The 16737-nt window shown below is 42.4% G+C and overlaps 1 protein-coding gene across 1 annotated transcript; it reads right to left on the bottom strand.

The window, feature by feature from the left end:
* Positions 1-615: 615 nt before the first annotated feature.
* On the bottom strand, positions 616-11328 carry LOC143278063 (caveolin-2-like). The gene is made up of 3 exons (XM_076583083.1): positions 11206-11328; positions 9310-9683; positions 616-3001 (listed from the first exon to the last, which is right to left on the bottom strand). Exons 2-3 carry the CDS (start codon positions 9373-9375, stop codon positions 2615-2617), a joined length of 453 nt encoding a protein of 150 aa, XP_076439198.1. The 5' UTR covers positions 9376-9683; positions 11206-11328; the 3' UTR covers positions 616-2614.
* Between the last annotated feature and the right edge of the window lie 5409 nt (positions 11329-16737).

The raw sequence follows: 16737 nt of genomic DNA, 5'->3' as shown, positions 1-16737 counted from the left end.
AATATCTACACGAAACGCAGTCAGTCCAATAACCAGTCAGTCCACTGATCAACCAGCCTCTTGTTCCATCAGTCAGTCCCTCAGTCCACCTACTTCATCTCACGTTCAATAGATCGGTGCATGTCCCATTTCGCCTGTTCCCCATTTCGTGCACTCCCATTTCGTCTATTCCCATTTCGCCTGTTCCTATTTCGTCTATTCCCATTTCGCCTGTTCCCATTTCGTGCACTCTCATTTCATCTATTCCCATTTCGCCTATTCCCATTTCATCTATTCCCATTTCGCCTACTCTTGGCTCGTATCGCCACCCTTCAGTTTTGAGAGTTTGACTCCTTGGTCCGTTTCGCCTACCTGTCGTTCCCGTTTCGCCTATTCAGCCTCTCTGTATCTGTTTCTATCTATTTGTTTATCTCCGTTTCTGTCTCACGTCTCTGTCTCTTTCTTAAACGCACATACATACACACACACACGCGCGCGTGCGCGCGCACGCACACACACATACACACACACACACACACACACACACGCAAACACACACACACACACACACACACACACACACACACACACACACACCACACACACACACAGCAACTGAATACGTAGGCCGAACTGGAAACAGACGAATCGGTATCACCAGTTTGGTGATAGGCGAATCGGGTATAGGCGAAATCGGAACAAGGGAATTGGAATGCCACTGATCCATCAACGGGTTGATCAACCAACAATGACACAACCAACATGCACACACGAGGGAACGTGGGAGTTGCAGCCCACGAACGCAGAAGAATAAGACAAGGAATTAGAAGAAGCGCAGTTCAGTTCAGTACAGTTACTCAATGAGCATCACATCGTTCAGACAAATCCATATACGCTACACCACACCTGACAGGCAGATGCCTGACCATCAGCATAGCCCAACGCACTTAGTCCAGCCTTGGGTACATGCATATAATATATTTGTGTGCTTATCGGAGTGGATTCCTGCTACAGAGGACAACACTCTCGTTGCCATGGGTTCTTTTTCAGTGCCCCGTGTGCGTGCTGCACACGGAACCTCGGTTTATCATCTCACCCGAACGACTAGACGCTCAGCTTGATCACCCAGTGAAAATTGGGAGAAAAGACGAGAGGGGGATTCGAACCCAGACCCCACCAAGAGAAAGAAAGAAAGAAGAAGAAGGAAAAGAAGAAAGAAAGAAAAGAAAAAGTGATAAGTTGACCAACGGGTGCTGTGGCTAATGAAAGACTGATACCACTGGACTGACCGATCGATCAGTGACTGATTATCAACAAGGACTGACTAGTAATCAGTGTTCGAAAGCAGTCTTTACGAAAAAAAACAACAAGAAAAGAATGAAAAAAACAAGCTTCTATATCCTGCAAAACTTGCTTGATCAATCAATTCTCAGGTAAGGCAACACCAGCTAAGTATGTTCCTCAGATTGGTCACAATCGTCATAAAACAAAATGCGGCAATGTTGCTTACAGCCTTCTGTTCATCTCGGTCCGCCATTCATATACCTTTTCATTCATCCATATATACATTCGTTCATTCATTCGCCCATTCGTCTATTCATCCATCCATTCGTTCATCCATTCATTCATTCGTACATTCATTCATCGATCCATTCATCCATTAATTCGTTTGTTCATTCATTTGTCTATTCATTCATACATTCGTTTATTCATTCATTCATCCATTCGTTCATTCATTCATCCATTCGTTCATTCATTCATCCATTCATTCGTCTATTCATTCATACATTTGTCCCTTCATTTATCCATTCATTCATCCATTCGTTCATTCAGTCATTCATACATTCATTCATCCATCCATTCATTCATACATTCGTTCATTCATTCATCCATTCGTTCATCATTCATTCGTCTATTCATTCATTCATCCATTCGTTCATTAATTCATCCATTCATTCATACAATCGTTCATTCATTCATTCATCCATTCATCTATTGATCCATTCATCCATCCAGACATTCGTTCATTAATATTTTCACTATTTCTTTCATTATTTTCTTTCTTTCGTTTTCGTAGAAAGCTAAACAGAGCTCCCCTCAATATTCAACCAACTGCTTTTTTCGTTGTGAAATAACTCACTGGATTACAGTGAATTTAAAACTGAGTATCCTGATGATGGTAGTGGCGTAGTGTGAGTTTTTGTTGTTGTTTGTTTGTTGTTGTTTTTTGTTTGTTTGTTTGTTGTTTTTTTTGTTTTGTTTTTTTGCTTCTTCTTCTATTTTCCTCTGTTCTTTTCTTTCTCTTCTCTCTTTCTGTTATTTTGGCTTTCTTTTCACAACTACCTGATTGAAAACTAGCTTGTTTTTCAAACAGATGATGAAAGCGAAAAGATGTACTTTTCTCTCTCTCTCTTTTTTTTTGTGTGTGGAAAACTAACCTTAAGAATTATCAAGCCACACACACACACACACACACACACAAACACAGACACGCGCGCGCGCACATACCATTATGTAGATAACCGTCAAATAAATAAAGACCAAACCCGGTCATGCAGAAAACGAAAAGTGACCTTCACCCACCCTTTGACCTTACCACTGACCTTGACCTTCCAACACCCTTTTTGACCTCGACCTACAGAAAGGTCATGGGATCCCAGTCCGACCTATCCTTGCCCTTGGCAACAGCAGCAGAAGGTGGCTCCCTGCAGAACATGAAGACGTAGGAGCAGGCCTCACAGCAAGGGTCCAGCAGGCAGCGCGTGCACAGGCGAAGGCACGTGGCCGGCACGTGCAGCAGGTGTCGGAGAAAGCTGGTGAAGGGCCCGACGCACCAGACGTGCCAGAAGAGCAGCTGGCCGAACTCAATCCCCCATCCCAGGGCGACACACAGGTGACAGAGGGCCACAGGCAGCCCGTAGCACAGCGGGAAGGTGAAGTTGTAGCAGCAATCCACGCTGTCCCACACGCAGCGGCAGCTGTGGAACTCGTCGGGTTCGGCGAGCACGTCATGGAACTGTATCTGTACAGAAGTCAGTGATTTAATTAAAAAAATAAATAAATAAAAAATAAAAAAGGGTGGATAGCGCACGCCTTCTTTTCTGCCCCTTTGCTAACTGAAGCCAGCGAAAGCGTTCAACCAGCCATTTTGCTACTCGTGTCAGTACAGCACAAAGCGGTAACTTCAAAATGTAGCCAAGCGCTAAGCTGGCTACGATGACTGCTTCACGGCAAGCTTTCACTTGCTCACTGCACGAGTTAAGCTGACATTCATGTGTGTGCCTCCACAGCAAGTTTGCATAACGTGTCACTGCAATGGCATCATTGGCAGATATCAATCAAGACACAACATTTGGCATGTCGTGGGGGCGAGCATAACACGATTTTCATCAAAGATACACGGTTACAGTTCAGAAACTACCTCCAGTTAGCAGACGACTTCTCAACAGACTTACAGCTGGATATGAGTGTCAGTATGGCGTCGAGCTGGCTTTAACTTTCCTGGCCAATGATTTAAAAATCAGTGGTAGAGAAGTCACTGAACATGGTTTTTTTGTTTGTTTCTTTTTTTTTTTTTTTTTTTCCCCCCCTTGTATTGAAGGTTATAACACACGATAGGAAAAACAAATAAAACTGCACACAGGAGAAAACAAAACGAACAAGAGAGGCAAGGCCTTCAAGACTCACTTGTGATACACTTAAAAAAAAAAAAAAAATCTAATCGTTAAAATGTGCTCTGTATTTGTTATTATAAAGCTTCGGGTTAAAAGAAAAAGAAGAAAAACAAGTCCTAACAGCAGATTCGAACCCCGCGTGTTCTGGTGAGAAGAAACTGTCCTACCTGTTACACTATTGTGGCTCCTTAACTGACGCTCAAAAATATAATATTTAAACATGCTTTTTTAAAGGGCGATAAATCGATCGCAGTATTCGCAGTGAGAACGCTGTTTAAATCATATTATTCTAGTGTATCTTGGGCATTCAAAAAATCTTTAAGGGCAATTAAAAATTCTTTTTAAGTCCGCGGTAAAGGAGACGCGGCTACTGCCGCAAACACACTGCAACATTTAGCCGTTTTCTCTGGATCTAGATAGATGTAAAGTTTAGTTACACCCGGTTGACACGGTCTTTTATGTTCATTCTAGTTTTACAGTTTTAAAGTTGATATGAAAACTGAGTATTTTGTTAAACTAATAACATGTAGAGCCAAGAACAACTACTTCTAAACGTCGTATGAAGTGAAAAAGACTTCATTTTGAGAAAAGTCAAGACTGGAAATTTTTACGTTTCATCAATTCAAGGGTATTAACTCTCATGGTTTATTATTTTTAACTGTGAATTCCAACTGATTCTGTGGATATTTTTATGGCAGTTTGGGGCATAATCCAGTAAGTGATGAGGCGTTCACAAATCTTTCTCTGAATAAATATTTAACGGTCTCCTTCTCCAACTTTCCATCACATGTTATCGTGTATTGTCCATTAATATAGGATTGAACGGGCAGGTCAACAACTTGAAACAAAATAGCGTCGTTCGCGTTCGCGAAGAATATGAGCACACACTTTGAATATGTATAAATATGTGTACGCAACTGATTTTTGCCCATGACCTTCAGGGCTCAGCCAATATATATATATATATATATATATATATATATATATATATAAAGTCCACTTGTCATATTGATTTTAGTATTTTCCAAAAAAGACCACTTGGGTGAACAAACATAGTGAAAGCCCTGTACACAAAGTAAAACACACAAGCTTTTCATGTATTGAGTATAATTTCAAAATGTAATGTTTAAGATGAGAAAGATCAGTTTAAAGCAAATTAAGCCCCCTAGCATTAATTACAGATTAATTTCCCTTTTTTACTATCTGCACCAAAGACATGCAAAATAAATATAACTTCCATGCTTAGCAAAAGAAGTTCCTGTTTGAACAAAAAAATGATAAAAAAAATATCTGTTCTTGTTGTTGTGTCAGAATATCAGATCAAAGTGCCAAGTTTAGAGAAGAAATAAAAATATGAATATAACAGTAAATTCAGTTTGCATATAATTTGGTTTCTTTTGTGTGTGTGTGTGTGTGTGCCCATCCCAGAGGTGCAATATTATTTTAAACAAGATGACTGGAAAGAACTGAATTTTTCCTATTTTTATGCCAAATTTGGTGTCAACTGACAAAGTATTTGCAGAGAAAATGGCAATGTTAAAGTTTACCACGGACACACAGGCACACACACAGACAAACGAACACCGGGTTAAAACACAGACTCACTTTGTTTACACAAGTGAGTCAAAAAAATGGGTGGCGCTGTAGTGTAGCAACGCGCTCTCCCTGGGGAGAACAGCCTTGAAATTTCACACAGAGAAATCTATTGTGATAAAATGAAATACAAATACAAATATATTTTCTCTTCAACATCATCACTGTAACATTTCTATGTAACGAATTACATATTATCGCACTGAAAATATAACTTGTGACACATTTGATAATTTCAGTACATGCATGGTCACAGTGATTGTGTTTTTGTGTTGTTTATTTTTACTCAGCGAATACAGAAAGACAACCAGAAAGAACACACACACACACACACACACACACACTGATGCACGCACTTGTTGACTCACCCACATGCACACACATCGACACACCCTCACAGTCACACGCACGCATGTGAACACGCACACGTGACTGAAAGCGGAAGAAAGAAAGAGAGGGAGGGAAGGAGAGAGAGACTGAGAGAGAGAAAGGGAGAGAGCTAGAGAGGGAGAGACGGAGAGAGAGAGAGGGGGAGAGGGAGAGGGATACAGGTAGGGAGAGAGAGAGAAAGAGAGGGAGAGACAGACAGACAGACAGACAGACAGAGGGAGAGAGAGGCAGAGAAAGGAGAACGAGACAGACAAAGGACAACAAACATGAAGACAGAATGACTCACAACAAAGCAGACAAATAAAAAATAAACGCACTCAGATTCATCACACACACACACACACACACACACACAGACACACACACACACACACAAATTACCCTGTCCCCGCCCCCCACCCCCCTCCTCCACACACTCATTCGTAGGCTACATATCGCAGATTCCATGGCACACACACACACACGCACACTTACTTATACAAGCACACACACATTCGCCCAGCTCCCCCCATCGTCTCATCCGAATGACTTGCGTCCAGACCACCACTCAAAGTCTAGTGGACGGGGAGAAAATATCGGCGGTTGAGCCGTGGTTCGAACCAGCGCACTCAGATTCTCTCGCTTCCTAGGCGGTCGCGTTACCTCTAGGCCATTACTTCCCCCCCGCCCCCCTACCCTTCCACTAGACCTTGAGTGGTGGTCTGGACGCTAGTCATTCGGATTAGATGACAAACCGAGGTCTCGTGTGCAGTATGCACTTAGCGCATGTAAAAGAACCTGCGGCAACAAAAGAGTTGTCCTTGGCCCAGTTCTGTAGAAAAATTCACTTCGATAGGAAAACAAATAAACAACAAGAGAGGCAAGGCCTTCAAGACTCACTTGTGATAAATTAAGTCCCCTAGCATTAATTACAGAGTAATTTCCCTTCTTTACTATCTGCACCAAAAACGTTTGCAAAATAGATTAAAAAAAAAATTCCATGCTTAGCAAAAGAAGTTCCTGTTTGAACAAAAAATGATAATAATGACTCCTCTTGTTGTGTCAGAATAAAAGGTCAAAGTGCCAAGTTCAGAGAATACAAAAAATATAAATATAACAGTAAATGTAGTTTGCATATAATTAGGCTTCTTTTTTTAATTATTTTTTTGTGCCCATCCCAAAGTGCAATATTGTTTTAAACAAGATGACTGGAAAGAACTGAATTTTTCCGATTTTTATGCCAAATTTGGTGTCAACTGACAAAGTATTTGCAGAGAAAATGTCAATGTTAAAGTTTACCACGGACACACACACACACACACACACACACACACACACACACACACAAAACCGAACACCGGGTTAAATCTGTTGTGACAAAAAATGAGTAATACAATAATACAACACAAGAAGACACCATTCGCTATTCTGGGTTGTCTTTGGTGGCTCGCTGGTTATTCAGCGAGCAAATGATCACGATTTTCTCGCTTGCGCCCAGTTTTGCTGGTTCAAAACGACACGGAAGAGAGACGAGGTGAACAGAGTTGATCGGTATACAGTCGGGCGCAATAGCCGAGTGGTTAAAGCATTGTGACTGTCAATCTGAGGGTCCCGAGTTCGAATCTGGGTGACGGCGCCTGGTGGGTGAAGGGTGGAGATTTTTACGATCTCCCAGGTCAACATATGTGCAGATCTGTTAGTGCCTGAACCCCCTTCGTGTGTATAGTAACGCTGAAGGTCAAATACGCACGTTAAAGATCCTGTAATCCATGTCAGCGTTCGGTGGGTTATGGAAACAAAAACATACCCAGCATACACCCCCCAAAAAACGTATGGCTGCCTACATGGCGGGGTAAATATACAAAAACGGTCATACACGTAAAATGTTACATATCTGTCTGAGTGTGTGTGTGCGTGTGTGTGTGTGTGTGCGTGCCTGAAACCTGACTGAATGAAACAGGAAACGAATGATGAGCGCCCAGTGGCAGCCATCAGTCGACTCTACCTAGGTAGGCAGCCTGTTGTGCAAATGACCCCGTGTTTGTAAAGCGCTTAGAGCTTGGTATCCGACCGAGGATAGGCGCTATATAAGCATCTCTCTCTCTCTCTCTCTATATATATATATATATATATATATATATTTTTTTAATGGGCAGGATCGATAGGCAGATAAGATAGGTAAGTAAAGGTAATGTCCTGTTATAGCGTCCTAAATCATTACACCCATTCAAACGAAACATTTCACTTGTTTTGCAATGGGGGCATATGAAAAAGGCATGCTGCGTTTGGACGATCCTCCCAATCTTCTTCTTCTTCTGCGTTCGTGGGCTGCAACTCCCACGTTCACTCGTATGCACACGAGTGGGCTTTTACGTGTATGACCGTTTTTACCCCGCCATGTAGGCAGCCATACTCCGTTTTCGGGGGTGTGCATGCTGGGTATGTTCTTGTTTCCATAACCCACCGAACGCTGACATGGATTACAGTATCTTTAACGTGTGTATTTGATCTTCTGCTTGCATATACACACGAAGGGGGTTCAGGCACTAGCAGGTCTGCACATATGTTGACCTGGGGGATCGTAAAAATCTCCACCCTTTAACCCACCAGGCACCGTCACCGTGATTCGAACCCGGGACCTTCTGATTGACAGTCCAACGCTTTAACCACTCGGCTATTGCGCCCGTCACCCATTCAAACGAAACATTTGACTTGTTTTGCGATGAGGGCATATGAGAAAGGCATGCTGCGTTTGGACGATCACCTCAGGTGAAAATGTGTGCGAACGTCCTGAATGGGTTAATTAACCTTTCTCAAAGCAAGTCAGGTGGCAAAGATGGACGTTTGGACGATCCTCCCAACCAAGAAGCAGGCCCAGTACGACACGAAATCACCCACAACATGAGTCCGAACCAACACTTGTCTTCTCAAGCCGCCACGTGCTTTTGTTTGTGGGGCAAAAACCGAAAAGAGCAAGATGGTGGCACGTTAGGGTAATCCTGCAGTTTAGAATACTAAACTCAGGGGGCCGTTCAAATGAAAAAATAGAGGTTGTTTTAGACTGACCTTGATGCTCTGAGTCGAATGCAATCCTCAGCTAAGCTCTACGGCCACTCCTTGTCAATGAAACAGAGACATAATAAATAGTAAACTCAGTCGGTCACTTCCCGAGCAACTATCGGCGAGCCATTTTGATTGCTGGTGACGTGGTGTTTACGTCATCAACTTCTGTGTGTTTTCAGTAGAAGGAGTACTACTTACCGTGCATTTGATCCAGTTTTGTGGCAAAAGGAGTGGTCTTAGAGCTTAGCTGAGGGTTGCATTCGACTCAGCGCATCGAAGTCAGTCTAAAACACCTTCTACTTTTTCATTTTAACGGCCCCTGAGTTTAGTATTCTAAACTGCAGGATTACCGCACGTTAGTTTAGTGACGAAATCCGCATCGAAATTGAGTAAAATAACAGTTCAAAACGGAGTCGAAAACCACTGAAAATGGGTTACATCTACTGATGGTTTTGTCGTTTCATCTATGCACGAAAACTTGCCGGTAAAATAGGTGTTTGAATTTTCGGGGGCTAAATAGGACCTCACCCGAGGTAAACTAGATAGCTGAACAGGCAAACAGGCAGGCAGACTGACATACAGACAGACAGACAAACAAAGAAAAACGATATGGAGAAAAGAAGAACAATACCTTGATATGACTGTTGATCCCATGGGGGTCATGATCCTGCAAGTCTGGCTCCGTGCCGTAACACATGACGTCACTTCACTCCCCCCCACACGTCAGCAACCTTGCTCAATGACGTCACTGGTGGAAGATTGTTGTAGGGGTGTGTTCAGCTGTATTCGCACTGTGTCGGTGTTTCCAACTGATGTAGGGGGTTGTTGTCGTTCACTGGTTTGTAGCCAGGTTCAAGGCAGAAACAGAACAGACTTCTTGGACCATCAAGTTACGTGTCAGTGGTGATGGCGTGACGAAAACTTCGTGGTATGACGTATTTATTATGACGTCAACGTTGATGTCAGAATTATCCTTAGCGGGAGCTGCTGCTTTGTTGGTCGCATCTGTGATGTACACAATGTGTGAGCTTCGATTACATGCGTCAGTGAACTGCAAAAAAGAGACTGGTGTAGCGTGCATGGACACGCACGCACACCGTGAACCACAACAAAGGGAAAACTGTCAGTCAAATATCACTTTTCAGAATCTCAGAGTATTTGGAGCTTGATAATTGTATGATAACAGAACGAATAGTGTTAAGAAAAAAACAACAAAAAACAAAAAAACACCCGAAGAAAACAATATTTCATATCTTTCTACAAAACAAATTAGTTGACAATGCCCTAAATACGTAACAAAAGACGCAGCACCTTTTTCGTGGACTTTTGAAAAGCTTTTGATGACACTTGGTATCAAGCTCTATAAATGAAGCTGAAGAAAATGCTAAAAGCAGGCAACACCTTATTGTGAATGAAAATTTTGTTAAAAAAATTCAAGAAGTATGCACAAAAATGAAATACAGCCATCCAGATAAAATACTTATAAAATGTAAGGTACTCGAAGGAGTGAAATACAATTTCCAACATTATCATAAACGATGATTATTGTCGACTACTTTCTGACTCACTTGTGTAAACAAAGTGAGTCTATGTTATAACCCGGTGTTCGGTTGTGTGTGTGTGTGTGTGTGTGTGTGTGTGTGTGTGTGTCTGTGTCTGTATCTGTGTGTGTCTGTGTGTCCATGGTAAACTTTAACATTGCCATTTTCTCTGGAAATACTCTGTCTGCCAGTACCAAATTTGGCTTAAAGTTAAACACAGTATGAAAATAGACTTCACAGTCATACCATGAACAGGTTGTAAGTCTCCCGAATTGAGCCGTATTTCCGAATCATTAACGGTTTATTTCGATGAGATTCGTTCCCAAATCCGAAAATTCTAAAAAAACTGCTTCCCACTGAGAGAAAAAGATAGATAAGAAATCGTCCTAAGAGAGAACAGTAAAAAAAAAAAAAGTTGTGGCACAGAAATAACACTTGATTTACTCGATGGGTGTAAATTACGATTTAAGTAGTTATGAATTATTATAATGGTAAAGAATAGGGGGGAAACAACAACAACAACAACAACAAACAAAAACAAAACAATACGTTACATCAATACCATTGCTAATGATCAGACTACCCTAATAAAGTATTTTCTTAAGCGTTTCGATGAAACAGAAAAGCCTGAGTGAATATTGTAACATATCTCATGAGTGAATATTGTAACATATCTCATGAGTGAATATTGTAACATATCTCATGAGTGAATATTGTAACATATCTCATGAGTGAATATTGTAACATCTCATGAAGCAAATTTCCTATCAGAGCAAGATTTGTTGTTTTTTTTTCTAACTAATGTTGATGTTTCTGGTTTATCTGTGTCAAATACGTGAGTGTGACTGACCTGTTTGACGAATAAAAATATTCGGAGTTCAATTCACACCAGAATGACAGACGGAAAGAAAGAGAAAAAGAGAGAAGGGGGAGGAGGGTTGGGGTAGGGGGCGTGGGGGGTGGAGGGGTGCTAAACACACACTTACCTGTCAGCGTCAATTATGAATCCCTTAATTAAAACATCTGTCATCAATCATCAATCTGCCACTTTGCACAGAGCTCGGAAACAAAGAAAATGTCCCATTCAGACGCACCTTGTTCTTTCGTGGTGTGCCCTCCAACCAAACGTAACCACAACATGATTAAGCAACTCCTCCAGATCAGGTCATAGTTACCCCAACCCCCCTAACCCCTCTCGCCCTCCCCCCTAGCCCCTTCCTCTCTTCCTTCCGTCCTCAGTCCCCAATTCCCACTTTATCCCCCCCCCGCCGCGCCCCCCCAACTCCCCCTGCCCCCCCCGCCCCCCTTGTGTCCCCCCAACCCCATCCCCACCCCAACCTGCACTACCACTCCCCCCCCCCACCTCACCTGACCAAGCAAGCAGTTAACCCACCCACCTACCCACCCATTTACACGTCCCCCCTCCCTCACCCCCCTTTCCGCATATATATATATATATATATATATATATATATATATATCCGATTCTCTCTCTCTCTCTCTCTCTCTCTCTCTCTCTCTCTATATATATATATATATATATATATGTGTGTGTGTGTGTGTGTGTGTGTGTGTGTGTGTGTGTGTGTGTAAGTATACACACACACACACATGTATATATATTCCTCTCCCTCTCTCTCTCTGTCTTTCTCTCTCTCTCCCTCTATTATATCTATCTATCTATCTATCTATCTATCTATATCTGTGTGTGTGTGTGTGTGTGTGTGTGCGCGCGCGCACAAACACCACTCCCCATAACACACAAACACATACACGGAGTCTCAAGCTGGCCTGGTGATTTAAAGGGCTTCCTCTGATCCACGTCATCGTGAAGGGCGCAGAGGGTGAACCTCCACATTTGCTCCCACATGTGATTTGACCCTGGAAATTCATTTCCTATGTCATACATACATACATGACAAAAAGAAATACAAATACCTACCTACATACATACATACATGCATGCATACGTAATTACAAATAATTATGCACACACACACACACTGACCCCCCCTCCGCACCCCCCTCACACACACACTACATTACACTTCAGTACACTGTCACAACACGATGAAGCACTAATCACTACACTACACTACACTACACTACACTGCACTACACTACACTATACTACAAAGTCACAACAAACTGAAGCGCTACACCCTACACTACACTACACAACAACGTCACAACAAACTGAAGCACTACACTACACTACACTACACTACAACGTCACAACAAACTGAACCGCTGCACTACACTACACTACACTACACTACACTACACTACACTACACTACAACGTCACAACAAACTGAAGCACTACACTACACTACACTACACTACACTACACTACACTACACTACAACGTCACAACAAACTGAAGCACTACACTACACTACACTACACTACACTACACTACACTACACTACACTACAACGTCACAACAAACTGAACCGCTGCACTACACTACACTACACTACACTACACTACACTACACTACAACGTCACAACAAACTGAAGCACTACACTACACTACGCCACAACGCCACAACAAACTGAAACACTACACTACACTACACTACACTACACTACACTACACTACAACGTCACAACAAACTGAAGCACTACACTACACTACACTACAACGTCACAACAAACTGAAGCACTACACTACACTACACTACACTACAACGTCACAACAAACTGAAGTACTACACTACACTACACTACACTACACTACACAATACAATACATCGTCACAACAAACTGAAGCCCTTCACTACACTACACTACCCTTCACTACACTACGCTACACTACACTACACAATACAATACATCGTCACAACAAACTGAAGCACTACACTACACTACACTACAACGTCACAACAAACTGAAGCACTACACTACACTACACTACACTACAACGTCACAACAAACTGAAGCACTACACTACACTACACTACACTACACTACACTACACTACACTACATCGTCACAACAAACTGAAGCCCTTCACTACACTACGCTACACTACGCTACACTACCCTACACTACACTACACTACAAACTGAGCTTCACTACACCGCTACACTACACTACGCTACACAACAACATACTGAAGCACTACGCTACGCTACACTATACTACCCACAAACCACACCACACCACACCACGCCTACACCACACCACACCACACCACATCTTTACTAACCCATTAAATTAAATTAAATCATACGCATGCTCACTAAAGCTCGAAACATTCGGCCCACAGTCTCTGGACTTGCAGCAATAGAAACAGCGGCAAGAAAAAACTTCAGCGGGGAACCATTATGAGATGCCCTCAAACCTTCCCCGTGAAATACGACCCCCCCCGCCGCGCCCCCCCAACTCCCCCTGCCCCCCCCCCCCCCCCGCCCCCCTTGTGTCCCCCCAACCCCATCCCCACCCCAACCTGCACTACCACTCCCCCCCCCCACCTCACCTGACCAAGCAAGCAGTTAACCCACCCACCTACCCACCCATTTACACGTCCCCCCTCCCTCACCCCCCCTTTCCGCATATATATATATATATATATATATATATATCCGATTCTCTCTCTCTCTCTCTCTCTCTCTCTCTCTATATATATATATATATATATATATATATATATATATATATATATATGTGTGTGTGTGTGTGTGTGTGTGTGTGTGTGTGTGTAAGTATACACACACACACACATGTATATATATTCCTCTCCCTCTCTCTCTCTGTCTTTCTCTCTCTCTCCCTCTATTATATCTATCCATCTATCTATCTCTCTCTCTCTCTCTGTGTGTGTGTGTGTGTGTGTGTGTGTGTGCACACAAACACCACTCCCCATAACACGCAAACACATACACGGAGTCTCAAGCTGGCCTGGTGATTTAAAGGGCTTCCTCTGATCCACGTCATCGTGAAGAGTGCACAGGGTGAACCTCCAGATTTCCTCCCACATGTGATTTGACCCTGGAAATTTATTACGTATGTCATACATACATTCATGACAAAAAGAAATACAAATACCTACATACATACATACATACATACATACATACATACATACGTAATTACAAATAATTATGCACACACACACACACACTGACCCCCCCCCTCTCCGCACCCCCCTCACACACACACTACATTACACTTCAGTACACTGTCACTGAAGCACTACACTACACTACACTACACTACACTACACTACACTACACTACACTACACTACACTACACTACAGTACACTACAACGTCACAACAAACTGAAGCACTACACTACACTACACTACACTACACTACAACGTCACAACAAACTGAAGCACTACACTACACTACACTACACTACACTACAACGTCACAACAAACTGAACCGCTGCACTACACTACACTACACTACACTACACTACACTACACTACAACGTCACAACAAACTGAAGCACTACACTACACTACACTACACTACACTACAACGTCACAACAAACTGAAGCACTACACTACACTACACTACACTACAACGTCACAACAAACTGAAGCACTACACTACACTACACTACACTACACTACACTACACTACAACGTCACAACAAACTGAAGCACTACACTACACTACACTACACTACAACGTCACAACAAACTGAAGCACTACACTACACTACAACGTCACAACAAACTGAAGCACTACACTACACTACACTACACTACACTACACTACACTACACTACACTACAACGTCACAACAAACTGAAGCACTACACTACACTACACTACACTACACTACAACGTCACAACAAACTGAAGCACTACACTACACTACACTACAACGTCACAACAAACTGAACCGCTGCACTACACTACACTACACTACACTACACTACAACGCCACAATAAACTAAAGCACTACACTACACTACACTACAACGTCACAACAAACTGAAGCACTACACTACACTACACTACAACGTCACAACAAACTGAACCGCTGGACTACACTACACTACACTACACTACACTACACTACACTACACTACAACGTCACAACAAACTGAAGCACTACACTGCACTACTCTACACTACACTACACTACAACGTCACAACAAACTGAACCGCTGGACTACACTACACTACACTACACTACACTACACTACACTACAACGTCACAACAAACTGAAGCACTACACTGCACTACACTACACTACAACGTCACAACAAACTGAAGCACTACACTACACTACACTACACTACAACGTCACAACAAACTGAAGCACTACACTGCACTACACTACACTGCACTACACTACACTACACTACACTACACTACACTACAACGTCACAACAAACTGAAGCACTACACTACACTACACTGCAACGTCACAACAAACTGAAGCACTACACTACACTACACTACAACGTCACAACAAACTGAAGCACTACACTACACTACACTACACTACACTACACTACAACGTCACAACAAACTGAACCGCTGGACTACACTACACTACACTACACTACACTACACTACACTACACTACACTACACTACAACGCCACAACAAACTGAAGCACTACACTACATTACACTACACTACAACGTCACAACAAACTGAAGCACTACACTACACTACACTACAACATCACAACAAACTGAAGCACTACACTACACTACACTACACTACACTACACTACTGCAACGTGACAACAAACTGAAGGACTACACTACACTACACTACACTACACTACAACGTCACAACAAACTAAAGCACTACACTACACTACACTACACTACACTACACTACACTACAACGTCACAACAAACTAAAGCACTACACTACACTACACTACACTACACTACAACGTCACAACAAACTGAAGCACTACACTACACTACACTACACTACACTACAACGTCACAACAAACTGAAGCACTACACTACACTACACTACACTACACTACAACGTCACAACAAACTGAAGCACTACACTACACTACACTACACTACACTACAACGTCACAACAAACTGAAGCACTACACTACACTACACTACACTACACTACACTACAACGTCACAACAAACTGAACCGCTGCACTACACTACACTACACTACACTACAACGTCACAACAAACTGAAGCACTACACTACACTACGCCACAACGCCACAACAAACTGAAACACTACACTACACTACACTACACTACACTACACTACACTACAACGTCACAACAAACTGAAACACTACACTACACTACACTACACTACACTACAACGTCACAACAAACTGAAGCACTACACTACACTACACTACACTACAACGTCACAACAAACTGAAGCACTACACTACACTACACTACACTACACTACACTACACAATACAATACATCGTCACAACAAACTGAAGCCCTTCACTACACTACACTACACTACACTACACTACACTACACTACACTACACTACAACGTCACAACAAACTGAAGCCCTACACTACACTACACT

This window comes from Babylonia areolata, chromosome 35 (assembly GCF_041734735.1).
Source record: "Babylonia areolata isolate BAREFJ2019XMU chromosome 35, ASM4173473v1, whole genome shotgun sequence".
Classification (NCBI taxonomy): Eukaryota; Metazoa; Mollusca; class Gastropoda; order Neogastropoda; family Buccinidae; genus Babylonia; species Babylonia areolata.
Note: the sequence above shows the minus strand (reverse complement) of the source record. Positions and strands in the feature narration are given on the sequence as shown.